This window comes from Microcaecilia unicolor, chromosome 7 (genome assembly GCF_901765095.1).
Source record: "Microcaecilia unicolor chromosome 7, aMicUni1.1, whole genome shotgun sequence".
In the NCBI taxonomy this organism is placed as follows: Eukaryota; Metazoa; Chordata; class Amphibia; order Gymnophiona; family Siphonopidae; genus Microcaecilia; species Microcaecilia unicolor.
The window spans coordinates 86,768,758-86,784,738 of record NC_044037.1 but is presented as its reverse complement, the minus strand read 5'-3'; the positions used below and the strand labels follow the sequence as shown (position 1 = coordinate 86,784,738).

At 43.7% G+C, this 15,981-nt stretch overlaps 1 protein-coding gene across 3 annotated transcripts; it reads right to left on the bottom strand.

Annotated features, from left to right (window-relative positions):
* Positions 1 to 4,281: 4,281 nt before the first annotated feature.
* Positions 4,282 to 15,399, bottom strand: LOC115474084 (neuroguidin-like). 3 transcript variants are annotated; one of them, XM_030209403.1, is made up of 12 exons: positions 15,280 to 15,399; positions 14,919 to 15,010; positions 8,669 to 8,728; positions 7,859 to 7,930; positions 7,523 to 7,660; positions 7,325 to 7,409; positions 7,145 to 7,197; positions 6,163 to 6,280; positions 5,845 to 6,013; positions 5,567 to 5,723; positions 5,045 to 5,105; positions 4,282 to 4,844 (listed from the first exon to the last, which is right to left on the bottom strand). In XM_030209403.1, the coding sequence occupies exons 2-12, from the start codon at positions 14,928 to 14,930 to the stop codon at positions 4,825 to 4,827; spliced, it is 945 nt and encodes a 314-aa protein (XP_030065263.1). In that variant the 5' UTR covers positions 14,931 to 15,010; positions 15,280 to 15,399; the 3' UTR covers positions 4,282 to 4,824. The 3 variants fall into 3 exon arrangements, with proteins under 3 accessions (XP_030065263.1, XP_030065266.1, XP_030065264.1); XM_030209406.1 differs by lacking the exon at positions 8,669 to 8,728; XM_030209404.1 differs by lacking the exon at positions 14,919 to 15,010 and having other exon boundaries at positions 15,280 to 15,398.
* Positions 15,400 to 15,981: the final 582 nt, after the last annotated feature.

Genomic DNA, 15,981 nt, shown 5'->3' with positions numbered 1-15,981 from the left:
CATTATAATACTAATTAGCTCATTATAATAACCTGTAGATCATTTGCATTCCATTTTCGTTAGCTGCTACCGGGACAGGAAAATGGCTCGGAGAACACTTTTGTGCATGTCTTGTTTTACTACTTGGTCGCTAGACTGGCTAGAACTGGTTTAAAAACCAGGTTGCTGGCTCGTTTAGTGTATCTGGCCCCTGGTCTGTCCATTTGTGCCTGCTACTATGCTTTCTTGATGAAGAGGTGGTTAGAGGAGTGGGTTACAAACCCCACACCTCCCACTGACACCTTTTTGTGATCCTGAGTGTGACATGTTACCGCTGCCAGTTCTACAACTTGACCAGGGGTCCAGACCAGTCTGGTTTTCAAGATATCCACAATGAATATGCATGAGATAAATGTACATGAACTATCTCCATTGTATGGTAATCTATATCATGCATATTCATTGCATACAAATATCTTCACAACTATAACCAATTACAAAAACTGTTTTATTCATATGCATATTTTTTTTTTCATATTCCAAAATGATAAATCTGGTGATAGGACTATAGCCCTACTTCAAATTACACACACACTCAAACTAACCTTTTGGGTCAATATTCAGCTGCCCTAGTGGGGTTTTTTTTGTTTTGTTTTTTTTAAACACTGGCTGTGGCAGTCAAAAAATATCTGAATAGTGGCTCGTGCTGAGTCTCTGGATAAGGCAGTCTGCACTAGAACTTATGTGGATAGTGACAATAACTTGTCTGGATAACCTAGAACTGCTTCTTTTTTGTCTTAAGTTATCCGGACAATGGACTGAATGTTGCCATTATCCAGATACATTCCAGAACTGCCCTGGCTACAGCCCAGCACTATCCGGACAGTGCCTCTGAATATTCCAGACAGCAGTACTTATCTGCTCAACAGGTAGCTTAAATGACTACATGGTTGGAAGACTGACCTCTCTTAATACTAGCAAAGTAAAATAACATTACAGAAGTCTTAGGCTGAATTTTCGCTGTTCTTGTTATGTTTCTGGGCCAGTGACAGGATGCTACAGCTTTTTGCTGCCCTGGCTGCTGTTTCTTCTCGTTCCCCACAGCTAGACAGATTTTTTTGACTCATTCTTTTGGGGGAAATCTTTGATTTTCTCTCTCAGCTCTTTGAGAAATGTGACTCCTCTCTGGCTTTTGCCCATAACATTTGTTTCCACTTTTGCCCTAACTCTGGTGTCACACTGAATGCGGACACTTGGTTTTTTGGGACTTCTGGTTCAGATTTTCACTGCATCATTCTGCTTCTAAGTTGTGGTCCCTATTCTTGTATTTGGTGAGGATCTGTCCATGTTCTACACTTATGACTAAGGTGTGGGATTCTCCTACCCTATATTTTTCTTTCTAGGGAGCTGTAGCAATCTGACTTGTTCTCTTTTCCCAGTAGGAAGTGTACTGTGAATCTAGAGCCCAGTATAATATTTTGCAGTGCTGCATTTTCCTAGCTGGGGTTATTGCCGTGGGAATCCTTGTGATTAGCACTGAACTCACATGGCTAGTTTGCTACACAGATGGCAAGTACTTTTTGCAAAGTTTTATGTAATGTACATATCACTACATATAGTCGGTGCCGGGAAAAATGGTGGAGGCTATTATTAAGAATAAATTACGGAGCACGTACAAAAGCATGGGCTGCTGAGACAAAGTCAGCACGGATTTAGTGAAGGGAAGTTTTGCCTCACAAATCTACTGCATTTTTTCGAGGGGGTGAACAAGCATGTGGACAGAGGGGAGCCGGTGGATATTGTATATCTAGATTTTCAGAAGGCATTTGACAAAGTGCCTCATGAAAGACTCCAAAGGAAACTGGAGAGTCATGGGATCGGAGGCAGTGTATTATGGATTAAGAGCTGGTTAAAAGACAGGAAGCAGAGAGTAGGGTTGAATGGTCAGTATTCTCGATGGAGAAGGGTAGTTAGTGGGGTCCCTCAGGGGTCTGTGCTGGGACCGCTGCTTTTTAACATATTTATAAATGACCTTGAGATGGGAGTAACTAGTGAGGTAATTAAATTCGCAGATGACACAAAGTTATCCAGGGTCGTCTCGTCGCGGGAGGAGTGTGAAAGATTACAAGAGGACCTTGTGAGACTGGGGGATTGGGCGTCCAAATGGCAGATGAAGTTCAACGTTGACAAGTGCAAAGTGATGCGCGTGGGAAGTAGGAACCCGAATTATGGCTATGTCATGCAAGGTTCCGCTTTAGGAGTTACGGACCGAGAAAGGGATCTGGGAGTCATCGTGGATAGAACGTTGAAATCTTCCGCTCAATGTGCTGTGGCGGCTAAGAAGGCGAACAGAATGTTGAGTATTATTAGAAAAGGGATGGAAAACAAGCATGAGGATGTTATAATGCCATTATATCGCTCCATGGTGCGACTGCACCTGGAGTATTGTGTTCAGTTTCTGGTCGCCTAATCTCAAAAAAGATATAAAGGAATTGGAGAAGGTGCAGAGAAGGGCGACGAAAATGATAAAAGGGATGAGACGACTACCTTATGAGGAGAGGTTAAGACGGCTAGGACTCTTTAGCCTGGAGAAAAGGCTGCTGAGGGGTGATATGATAGAGGTCTACAAAATAATGAGTGGGGTAGAGCGGACAGATGTGAAGCGTTTGTTTACGCTTTCTAACAATAATAGAACTAGGGGACACAAGATGAAATTAGAATGTTGTAGGTTTAAACAAATTGGAGAAAGTTTTTCTTCACTCAGCGTGTGGTTAGTCTCTGGAACTCATTCCCCGGAGAAGGTAGTGACGGCAGCTGGCCTCGCTGAGTTTAAAGGGGGTCTGGACAGATTCCTGAAGGAAAAGTCCATTGATCGTTATTAAATTCTGGGTTTTTGCCAGGTTCTTAGGGCCTGGATTGGCCGCTGTCGGAGACAGAGTGCTGGGCTTGATGGACCTTTGGTCTTTTCCCAGCGTGGCAGTGCTTATGTACTTTTTCTCTCTGTGACAGTTTCTTTGGCTCCAGCAGGGAAGTCATGATGGTGGTTTGCGTTGTTTGGAGAAATGCCATGTCACTGTGCTGTTTCTGATGAAAGAGTGTGTCTCTGTGCCACTGTCTCTCTCTCTCTCTATTCCCTCTCTTAGTGTATTAAGGAGAATGGGAGGGGGGGAAGCAGGAGTTGCCATGCTAGTGTCTCTGCATGACTCCCCTGCTCACCATGTCGTCCCCTCTTCCCTCACTGCCAGGCTCCTCTCCTCAGCCTGCACTGCAGCATGATCCTCCTTTCTTCAGAGAACAGTCCATACAGGATGGGAATAATGCACAAGGCCAGAGTAAGGACCACCTGCTCTCTGTCTCTTGGGCCTGTACACTGGACAAGGAAAACAGTCCACACTGAACCATGATCTCCAGCAGCTGGTGCACCAAGGCAGGGAAGAGGGACCTGTAGGCCCTGTAGGATTGTGGACTGGGCATCCAGTTTCAGCTGCCACTGTGCCCCATTTGTGGACAATAATGATGGAGGAAACAGGGATAAAACCTAGGCAGGCTGCACTGAACGCCACCAGTGCCTTGTGGAAGGTGAAGGACCCAGAGGGGGCATCTAAGCAGAAATTGTGTACACTAGTAGAAAGCTCCAGTGCTGCAGGGAGAATAGTGACACACCATCAGAAGCCCCATCATGCCCCAGATCCCTAGGATGTTGGTGGTCACCTGGTGGGAATAGCAAGAACTGGATAGGACAAGAAGCAACAGATGGCCAGGAACCAATACAATGGCACAGCAGTTATAGTGAGCCAGGTGACCTGGAAAAAAGCTAAGCGCATGGAAGATCAGAGGCATTCCACCTGTGCAGAAAACTCCCAGCCCACTTGCTGTGGAGGCACTGAGGAAAACTTGTCAGCTAGTTCTCTGGAGGCAAGGAGTAGAAAGTGGGACTTCTCTCACAGAACTGACTCCTGCAGGATGAAGACTGTCATCTGCAGCCAGAAAAAAAAAAAATCTGCAAAACACTGGAGTGAAATACTGCCAAAGAAGTTCAGATCTGGAGCCCTTCTGGGTAGGAACCCAGAGCACTGGGAAACTCTCCCTTATAGTATCCTACACAAAGGACTAGCAGAGCACAGCTGTGCTCAAGCTTACGCTTCCACCAACAGAATCAGCAGGAATAACAAGGACATCCAGAGGTGCCCGGTGCTGCTCCTTGGGCAAGTCACTTAACCCTCCATTGCCTTGGGTGCAAAATTAGACTGTGAGCCCTCCATGGACAGGGAAATACCCATTGAACCTGAATGTAACTCAACTTGAACTACTACTGAAAAAGGTGTGAGCAAAATCTAAATAAAATAAAAATAAGGAGGTGAGAAACAGCAAATGGACAAACAACCACAACCCCGTAAAATTAAGATGGCAGATACAGTCCAGCCCCCGAGAGACCTCAAGGCCTGCTAATTAGGTAATTAAAGGCCAGAATCTGAGAAAGTAGTCCTCTTATGGACTGAGGATTTAAAAGACAAACAAACAAAAACAGACAGTAGAAGGTGTGCACACTTGAGAGTTTCCAGGCCACTGGTCTGCTGATGGAACTGATGAATGAAATGAAAGCAGGGAGGAGGAGCCTAACCCTTCAGACTGTGAGATGGAGAGATCACAGTGACTAAGGGACATGTCAGTCACACTCATTCTTCTCTACCATTTATTAAGTTATTATTATTGAAATCATAAACAGCTTTTTGGATAAAGAGAACCAAATGGCCTTCCAGGCCCAGCCTGAAGTGTATACCGCATTACCAGTCCTCCACACTCAGCCCCTATTCTTCACTATAAGAGTGAACGAGGAATGGAGCATCACCTCCGTCTCCGAAAACCTGCAGGCAAAACACAATGAAAAACGACAGTGAAGTGGCAAACACTGTGAAAGAGAAACAAAGAGGGAAAGAAGGAACAACCAGCACTTAAGGGAGACAGAGAAGGCTGGAAAACAAGGCAGAGAAACGTCCCTTGCCCAATTCATCTAGAACTTCCATGGGGAATGTGGCACAGACTCTACAGACTACGTTTCCCTCACCTTTCTTTTTCTTTCTTTGCTTCAGTGTTTTCTTTGATCGCTTTACAGGCAGCACAAAGTCCTGGTGAAACACAGATAAAAATGAGCTTTCCAGAGTTGCACAAGAGAAACCTACCCACCCATCACCAATACCCAGATGACTTCATCACCTGCATACTGGACTACTAACTAGCTGGAGTTGATTCCTGTACTAAGCACAGAATCCAGAGTCCCACGGACACAACATGCATGTAACACTTGGGGGCCCCAGTACAAAACAAGGCCACAAATCCCAGAATCACAGCACTGAAAAGCAGAGAAATCTTATGCTCCCTATGCAGAATACAACTGTCTGTGCTTCTAGTGTATTGCAGCCTGACCCGATACAGTTCATGGTCTAGAGTGACCATGCACAGCTTCATAAAAAAAGTACAGGAAGGTGTAGGATGTCAGACATTTTCAGATATCCAGCAGCTACAAAACCTTTCTGCTGTTTGCTTAGGTCCCTCCTTCTTGTCTCATTGAGACATCTGCCCTTCTCACCTCACCAGGGTTCCCAGCTCCTCCCATCAAGGCACTGATGTCACCAAAATGTGTCAGTGTCTGCAACTGTGATGTCATTGCCATGGATCTCTTCTTCTGGGCCTTCTCCTTCCGGGTCAGGTTCAGTCGTACCATCATGGATTCCTCATAGCTAGTTCTGCAAATAATGAGGGCACATAGGATAAATGAGTGCTATTCTCTTTCTGCCCCAAAGACATCTCCCTGGTTCTGCCAAGGACTGCGAGAGCCACTTCACTGCAGCTCCCCATCCCACAGACCTGCGCTGTTCCTCTTGGCTCTGCCGCATCATATGGTAACCACGCCCCTCCCGGATCTCCTCCGGTGCATCAGAGTACTGCTCCTTCAGCTCCCGGATGACAGAACTGCTCAGGGCTCGCTTCTTAGCCCGCTCCAAGATCTTGCGCTCCCGTTCTGCTTCTGTCTCATCTGTAGGAAGGGAGAAAGAAAGAGGAAGGTAACTAAAAGTGATTTCTCCTCAGAGCCAGCATCTATGGGACACTGATCATGCCAAAAGGTGAATAAGGAATCAGTATCCAAGTGCTGGGAATGCTAAGACATCATCACCATGATCTCACCAAAATGCACTGGGGCAAGTCGTGGGGGCACATATTTCCTGATCTTTCCAGGGTTCTTCTTCCCAGAATCCTTTGCTCCACCACTTTCATCTTTCTCTTCCTCCTCAGATTCACTCAGCTATAGAAAAAAAAAATCTTTTCCAGAAAAACACATCCTTGGTGTCTAAACACACTGTACCCTTACAAGTGTCAAATTCATAAAATAAGTGGTATGCTGCCCCTTGCCCTGAATTAGCACAAGAGTTCCTATAGCTATTAGCAAGCTAGTCTCTAAATGCTTTGGCTGTGAGGTTCCCACCATAGTGTTAAACTGGAAATCTATCCCTCCACTGATAAGCTGGTGTTTGTATTTGTTCGAATTTAGCCTCTCAATCAAGGTAACATACACCCTTGAGGGAAAAGCAGACAGACCGATATGACTTTATTTGGGGAAGTTTTTGGGCTACCTGCCATCCTTCATGGGGTTCTTCTAGGATGAAGATAGCAAGAAAGAATGTTATCTCCTTCCCTAATACTATCCCTCTGGGCTTCTAACAGCCTCTAAGCCGAGCACTGTAGATCAGATAATCCTCTTCCAAGCCTCTCATTTTATATTCTGATATTTATACATATTGTATAGTTGACAATTGTACTTTTGTGCCTTGACCTGTATGTACGTATCTATCTTTGGAATTTTTGTTAATTTTGTTTATAAGCAGATCAAGTGGTACAGACAGAGTTTAACAAAATATATACTGAGTGGTGTGCTCCTAGCAAAAGGACAAGATCCAACTCTCCTCCTCTAGTATGCTGCTAGTTCATTCAGGAACCAGCACTTTCTCAGCTGGTTCTTCTTAAAGTAGTGCTAAGTCAAGGTGCTGCTGTTGCACTCACCATCAGGAACCCATGACAACAGCATTCTGTGATCACCAAGATATGAATATAGCAGGGAGAGCTAAAACGAAACCCTAATGTATAAGAGATGAAGTTGTAGAATTCTTACCTTACTGATCAGATTATCTGGATTTGGCTTGAAGCGCAGAGGATCACTCTCATCTGTATGATAAAAAGGAAGAGAACAAGAGCATCCCTTAATGCTACAAGACAGAGAAAAAATTTGGTCCTTCCTTCCCTTGCATGCTTACCCAGACTGCAAGAGCCCCTTCCCTCCCTCCACACTCACCTAAACTGCCAGTGACAGCTGCTTTTACCAGCTTGTCAATTTGATACTTCAGTTTCTGGTCAATGGGACGCATTTTTTCCAAAACCTATGGCAAGGAAAGGGGAGATGGTCAGCAGAAAACCAAGTCCAATGAGATAAGAGAGAAACAGCAGAGGAGAGAAGATGGGAAGTGCTCCAATTCCTCCTCCTTCCCCATACCGTACGAGTCTCCACCAGGCGCAAGACAGATGAATGCTCCTTCAAGGACTTTCCTGATGTCTTCTCCAGTATCAGATAAGCAATATCCATCAGGTACATGAGTAGAAGCTGATCCTTCAGCTCCAGGAAGCTGAGGCCCTGCATGCAGAAGACAGTGCAGAAGAGTTGAGAAAGAAACAACCAACAATAGGTGAGCAATAAAAAGGGGAAAGAGATACACAAACAGAACACCGTAGAAGGAAAGCAATTAATTGTGATACTAAGAGAAACCCACATCTCAGCACAGACATAACATTTAAAGAAACACTGCTCCCTCACCCACTCTATTCTGCATACCTTCTCTGTGGGGAAGACACCTGCCCGAACCTTCTGCAATAAACTCTGCACATGAGCTGTTGTTCCTACCACCTGCAAAAACCCAGACACGGAAGGATAAGACTTTAGAAAAAGATGGGATAACAGGGATTTCAATGCACGAGGGGCCAATTATATTCCATTTCCATCTACCAACATTCTACTGGATAGCATGGCATGAAAAGACTCTGCCTCCAAAGGAATATTAATGTTCAAGAAAGCATGCCTGTCTCTCTCAAATCAGACATTTCCAAGAATCCTACTTCCCACAGAGTATAAGGGCCAGGATAAACTTTCATTCTAAAGCCACGCCCCAGGGATTACTAGTGATCTCACCAACTTCAGGGACTGTAGTGAGTCAAGAATTTACTTTAGGCTTCTTACAGTGTTAAAATTTACACTATTTTCTCTGTGTATTTTTTAACTGTTCCTGAACATACAGAAGTTAAAGCATCAGGTAAAAGACCGACAGGCAGGCTTCTGTACTTTTTAATTTTATTGTGTACTGAAAGCCCGATCTCAGATATGAGAAAAGGTCCAGTCCAGGGCACTGAAAGATAAGTACATAAGAATAGCCATACTGGATCAGACCAATGGTTCATCTAGCCCAGTATCCTGCTTCCAACAGTGGCCAATTCAGGTCACAACTACCTGGCAAAATCCCAAATAGTAGCAAGATTCATTTTATTGAACCTAGGGACTTGTCACATGGGTACACTCCCAGGGTCCTCTGAGTGTACAGGAAAAGTGAAATCAAAGCATAGACCTCATGCTGGAACCAACAAACATCACCTGGTCTTGCAAAATGCTCAATAGCTTGAGGGTTGCTGGGAGATCCTCCACCACACTCTCCTGCAAGAAAAAAGTAGGTAACTTGTTGGGAGTTTATTTGGTGGAGTTTTTGCACTGTGTTATTAGAATTTTGAACAAGGTCATTCTTGTATGTGTTATATCTGCTTCACAATCAATAAAAAATTTCTCAAGTTAAAAAAAAAAAGTAGATAAGAAACAAGATAGCACAGATTAACCTCACAGCACCCTCCCATCACTAGAGAGTGAAACAGCCAAAGAAATCAAAGTGCCTTCCCCAACCTTCACCCTGCAGCAGTAATGCAGCCAAAGACGCCACAGCACCATCCTTGAGTTGGCAATGCCTCCCCCAAAATATCATAGCTCCCGTTCCCTTGTTCTGAGCAGGGATGCACCCAAAAATGTCAGTGTCTTATCCCCCCCCCCCCCCCACACTTCTACGTAATGATGCACCTGAACATGCAGAGCATCTTGCCCTCTACTATCCTGAGATAACCATGCACCCAAACTTAGTGCCTCCTCTACCCCAAAGTAGTAATTCCCCCACAAACATCACAGCCCCCCCTTCTTCCAGAAACACCCCCAAAGATAGCATGGTATCCTCAGCCTACAGTTGTCTAATGTCACAATGCCCACACTAAGTCTGATGCACCCAAAGATGTCAGATCTAGGGCTACCATCAGACTAGACCTCGTTTTTATTTTGCCCCCATTGCAGGGCTGAAGCCTCTAAATAACTTGATGTGATAGGTGATGATGCAGTTTCTCTAGGAAACTCAATTAAATGACATGGAAATACTTTTAAAACAAATAGGAAATATTTTTCACTCAAAAGAATAGTTAAGCTCTGGAACTTGTTGCCAGAGGATGTGGTAACAGTGGTTAGCGAATCTGGGGTTTAAAAATGGTTTGGACAAGTTCCTGGAGAAAAAGTCCATAGTCTGTTATTGAGATAGACATGGGGGAAGCCACTGCTTGCCACGAGATTGGCAGCATGGAATGTTGCTGCTGTTTGAGTTTCTGCCACGTACTTGTGACCTGTTGGAAACAGGTACTGGGCTAGATGAACTGTTGGTCTGACCCAGTATGGCTATTCTTATGAAAACAAAGAACTACAGCTTCCGAGATGCATAAAACTAGAACTTGACACAAATAACCATTAGGAAATGAAAGGCAACTTCACACTCATGCTCACTTACTCAACACCATCCCTAATGACACATCTTGTGGGTTCCCAACATCCCCCTCCAATCAGACCATGGTCTTCCCTGATGTCCCAAGCACATGTGCTGGAAAACTGACCAAGCAGATGTAAGAATCTTTTACCCTCTAGGTTACGACCTATCAGATTCTTCGGACCATGAAAATGTAACAAACAGCTAGCCAAACAAATATCAACATCCCCTACCCCTGTCCCATAGGCTGGCCAGAGGTGGCTGTCTTAAATCAGTCAGGACACAGCTTCTTTTGTGGGAGGGGGCAGGATTTGTACAGAACAGGGAGGTTTAATAAGACAGGAGATGGCATGAGTCTATCTGGCCCATTAAATGAGCTATTCACAGACACTATTGAAAACAATAGCAAATGTGTGATGTTTATATTGTTTTATTAAACCTTCTTAGTTTTGCATTACTTCTGTTAGGAGGGGAGGGGTTTGTTTTGGGTATAGTGACTGATAGGGAAAACCAGCTTCAACTTTTTGACATCATGCCGTCTCCTTCTTATTAAAAACCTCCTTGGTACAGAGTGATGTTTTTTTTTAATCTGAGGAACCATTTCCTAGGTTCTGTTTGGAGGCCTTGGGAGGGTTTGGCATTGCTCCACAGCTGGGACTGTATTTGGATGTGGATTAAGCAGAATTGTCTTTCTGGCTCTTGTTGCTCATCCTCAAAGAAAAAAGCAATTCTCTGGCTGCTTTCCAATTCTTTTATCCAATATAGTCTCTCTGATTGCCCTTGCCTATGTAGCCCTTTATTGTATCTTATATTCAATGCAATTGAAGTGGACAGGAGTCCAGTCGTGCTCGGGAAGCCAGCCGCTGATATATCGGTGGCAATTAATCGGGCAATGCCGCTGAATTTTGGCTCTAACGGGCCATCTTGAATCCAGGCAGTTGAGGTGTGGTCCGAGGGCAGAGTCAGAGAGGAGCTGGCAGTTATGCAAGTACCTGATGATATTCATTGCTGGTGCCCACATAGCAAAGCATGCAATAGGACTGAACAAAATGCAGGCCTATGCTCACTTAGCTATGCAGGTGTCAGCACTGAATAATCGGCCGGCACCCACGCAGTTTCCTGGTATTGACCCCCTCCAACCTGCCCAGACTCCCCGCCCCCCATTTCAACCCTCCCTCCCTCCCCAACAGCAAGGTCTTTCCCAACATGGACCCTTCACTTCCCCACTGCCCATAGGTCCCTATCCCCCCTACCTTGAAAACCCCTTGGTAGTCTAGGGTCCAAAGGGCAAAAGCAATCCTTACTTACTTCTGTCCACTGTGGCTCCAGCTCAAAATGGCTACTGTGACCTGTAGCGGCAGCCTTGTGGTACTACTCTCGTGGTACTTAGACCATGAGAGATTTAAAGGTAGGCCCATGGGGCATCTTGCTTTTGAGGAGGGAGGGAAGGGGGATTGGGATAGGGACCTTGCTTTTGCAGAAAGGGAAGAATAATCAGCCAGGACCCGCATAAGAGCCAGTAGCCAGCACATGCCCAAATAGCCCTGGATATTCAGCGACTTTGCATGGACATGGCCTGGTATTGAATATTCGGGCTAAATTAGCTACCAATGGTCAGTGCTTTAAAAAAATGTTAATTGTTGCCAACTGAATATTAGGGGTTGATTTTAATACTTTACTTGATGGCACTGGTGATCAAGGAGGCGCTTCTCATTTTGTCCCTACTGCAGTTACGGACTGATGGGCAGTGTTCATCTCAAACTAACATGAGTTTGTTGCAGGGTTGGGGAAAGAAGGCTCTACCAGAAAAGGCAAGAAAAACCTGGTGTAGAAAATCATTTCAAAAAATATCCAAAAGGGAAACAGAATCTAGAAGGGTTACTTAGTACTGTAGAAGTATGAAAAGTCCTTTGTGTTTTAACATTTTGTTTCACCACTCTTTGGGCAAAAAGCCTATTCAGGTGGTTTACAATAATAAACTAAAATCAAGTATGTAAAAGTGGATACCTCCACTCAAAAAAAGAACCTATTGAAGATAGGATTGGTATAGTAAGGACATATGGACCCAGAGGAAAAGTAAAAAGTAATTGCGGCCAGTGGATGATATAGTAAAGAGAAAAATGTGGATCCAGCTAGTCAAAGACATAGACCAATGGTTTTGAAGCAGGGGCCCAAGGATGAGCTTCAGGGAATCTGTGAACTGGGTGCAAAAAACGTTTTCTTCAATTTCCTTGCTATTACTTAAACAATTGTCTCTTTTATTGTTTTGGGGTTTTTTAAAATGTCAAATTGTGTTTTTAAGGTATAGTTTCACGTCAAACCAGTGCAGTATGATATGGGTTATTAATATACAGGGTCAGATAACATATAATCATCACCATGACACAATGTCTAAAATAGTTTCCTATTAATAGCAAATCTCTCTCATGAATATTCATTGTAGAAATCCCAACAACCCGACTGGTTGGGGTGCCTCCAGGACTAGGTTTGGGAACCACTGTTGAATCTATAATACCCCCTCAGTGCAAAAAACAGTAAAATAAATGTTTATTGGCTAAACACAGAAACACACTTTTCCAAGTAATTTTCTTCCTTCCCCTTTCTTCACATGAATTCTCTGCAGCTGCATAAATATATGTGTGATTCTGATGGAAAAGAAATTTAGAAGTGGCACCGGCACTGCAGATCTACTATAATAAAACTCACCCTCAACGTTCTGAAGACAATGTTCTGAAGTCACTCAGTCACTCCCTGAAGGGTTCATGGATTCATGGTGGTGAAGCCACAACACTGACCATGTCTCTCTGCCCCGCCCTCGCATGACGGACCAATCAGAAAAAACACCCTCAACATTCTGAAACACAAAGGACCATCACAACACTGTTCCCAGGCAACACTAGGCAACGTAAGACGGACCAATCAGAGGAAACTACGTGACAATAAGGGAGGAGCATTCCCCAGCAGAATGGCTCATTATCTGTGCAGCACGGAGAGCACAGAACCACCGCTGGAACAAGAGAAGAATATTCCTGCTGTGGGTATGTGCAAAAATAGACCGGGGGGGGGGGGGGGGGGGGGGAGAAATTTTTAAATGCTTAATGCCAGTACTGAAGATTGCCAGAGGGCCTATAGCACAGACTATATTTGGGATCGCTTGACATGGAGTCAGAGGAGCCGGAAAACAACGTGCCCGTCACCATCTGGGACGTGGGCGAACAGGACAAGCTGCGGCCCAGCTGGAAGGATTACCCGCGACCCAGCCAGCAGCAAACAGCGACCAAGGACAGCATAGCACATCCCCCAACCCCCAAGCAAAAAACAAAACAAAAAAAGACACACATCAACAACCTGCACACACACCACACCCTCACACAAAATAACTCTGTGACACATACACACACACAAAAAAAAACCCCACATGCTAGCGCCCGTTTCCTTGGTTTCGGAAACGGGCCTTTTTTACTAGTATACTGATAAACTGAATTGTTATAATCTCAAACAATCCCTAATTAGTTGGAAAATAACCAACTAAATGTTCAAAAACACCCAAGAATAGAGACCCTAGGTATAACTTTTACTCTTATTAAGTTAACTAATGTTTTACAGCATAAGGATAGTGTAAGAAAAGAAGCTTTGTAGTTCCCAAATGTGTTTATCCAGTAAAGTATATGTAAGGATCATCCTCTTCCAGTGAAGGCTGCAGTGATACTGTCTAGCAAGCATGTGTAGTGGTAGTGGAGCTGTATGGAGTTCAACGGCCCAGCTCCTGGGTCTCAGTTTTGTTTTTTTAAGGTATAATTTCTTTCCAAACAAGTGTAGTATGGTGTGGCCTGGGAATAAATGAGTAGCTTGTGTGAAGGCTCCCTTGCATCCAGTATGAAGTGAATGTGACAGGCCAGAGGTTCTACCCATCCCTCTGCCTGCTGTTTGTGCAGTGAAGCAGAATACAGACCTTCAATCCGAAAGGACCAGGACTGAGAAGCTTCACTCTAGAGCTGGACCGCAAAGAAAGTACTATGCATGAGATTGTTCCAAATTGGAAGGATATGTGTGTGAAAGTGGATCACTGGAAAGAGTGTGTGTGTGTGTGTGTGGAACCGGAAGGGAATAAGTTAACCTCAGACCCAAAAAGACCTATTGCCCTGAAAGACTATATTCTGGAGAGAGCTGGTTTGCCCCAGAACCCTGAAAGCCAATTATTCTATCAACTGGTTATAGTAAAGGGATTAGAGACAAAATAAAGTATGGAGTTTACTGTGTTATCTATTGATAATGTATAATATTGGGATTGAAAGACTACCTCATAATTCTAATTATTTTGCACTTGTGTTTTGTAGAGTTGGAAAACCCCACTTCAGTTTCTGGGTTGTGTTTTGAGGTACTTCTGTACCAAGGCCTTGAAGGGAAATCTTTATATACCCCCCCCCCCCCCACCACCGTGAAGAACCTGCTCCCTTACAGAAGAGTGTGTGTGTGTACTGACAGCTGTTAGGGGAGAGGACCTGGATGATATGTGTTCTGTGCCAATCCAGTGATGGATCACCCCAAGACCTTACAAATATATTTTAAAAAGCTCAGTTATGACTTTAGATGCATGAAATAAATTGAATACAGAAAGATTTTTGTATGCATACTTTAAACATCTGGATTTTCAGACACCTAAAGCATGAATATAACTTTACAGACATAAACAAATGATAGTGGAAACATCTGCAAGGATGTGGGGTGCTTAGAATATAGCAAGCCATTTTAGCTTTGTGAAAAGTTATAAGTTTATACCATGTTTTGAAATGAATAAAGATATTCAAACACAGGACCACCTATTTTGACATGAAAATATGGAAGGTTCATATTTGAAAATCAAGTGGGTAGAAACCCCCAGTTACACATACTAGTGAAAATTTGGGCTTAAATGCTTTACACACACAAGTGAAAATTTGGGCTTAAATGCATAATTAAGTCTCCCACTTTGATAGTTTTCTTTATTAATCACAACGTTCAACATTCTCTTCAATTTCAATCCATCTCTAATAAGTACATTAGACAAGGAAAAGTTACCTGTTCAGGCATTGTACTTTGTTTTGCGTGAAATCACTTTTCTCCTAGTAAATTTACTGTTGATAGACCTTTGTTTCCTCATGTACAGAGGTCTATATGGGGGGGGGGGGGGGGGGGGGGGGGGGGGGGGAAACATCAGATATGAGAGGGTTGTTCACAATGCCTCACTGCTCATCACACCACTACCCTAGTTTCATTTAAGAACCAATAAATAATGCCCAGAGAGTGAAGGGCTCCTGCACAATTCAAATATCCTAATGTTCAGCATTGTCATAGCTTTTATGGCCACTTAAACTAAAAGCAAGTTTAAACAATTCACTCCTATGCTGAGTACTAATAACATGGCACATGGTTACCTTACCCTTTTTTTCATCCCCCTTGCTACAGAAAAAAATGCTCAGCTCCTGCAATAACGAAAAACAGACTGTGAATGTGAGATCTCACACATGCTCAGCAAAGAGACTGCTCAGGGCCGCCCCCTGTGCTGCACAGCATGCTGGGCAACAGTCTTCACATTTGCAGCAGCTGATTCCAACAATCCAGAGAGGCGCTGGCTGCTAGGTGGTTCTTCTGTTTTGTTGTTGTCATTGTTAAAAATATATACCTTGCTCACTGTTAAAAAAATATATCTTGCTCACTGTGTTTTGAAATGTCACGCTGCTGCCCTCAGATACTTTCCAGTTTATAAAGTGGGATGCCTGCTGAGTGTATTATTATTTGCAGAAACGCCAAGTGATCCATCCCAAAGCTGAAGATTAACCACTGCTATGCTGGAGATTTAAGCCAATGAGTAAGATTTCTCTTGTGGGTCCCAGCCATGTCTTAAACCAGATCTAGCATACGTACATTCCAAAAACTGACATATTCTAATCCATAAATAGAAAATAAAATTCATTTACTACCTTTATTGGCTGATCATTTAATTTTTCTAATTGTACTGGTCATAGTCTCTAGTTTCTGCTTTCCTCTGTCTTTTCTCAACTCTTTTTATTAAATGTTAACTTTTGTATGATGTGGTTTTAGAGTGGGATTGAATAGTCTTGACGTGATTGTGCTGTCCTAT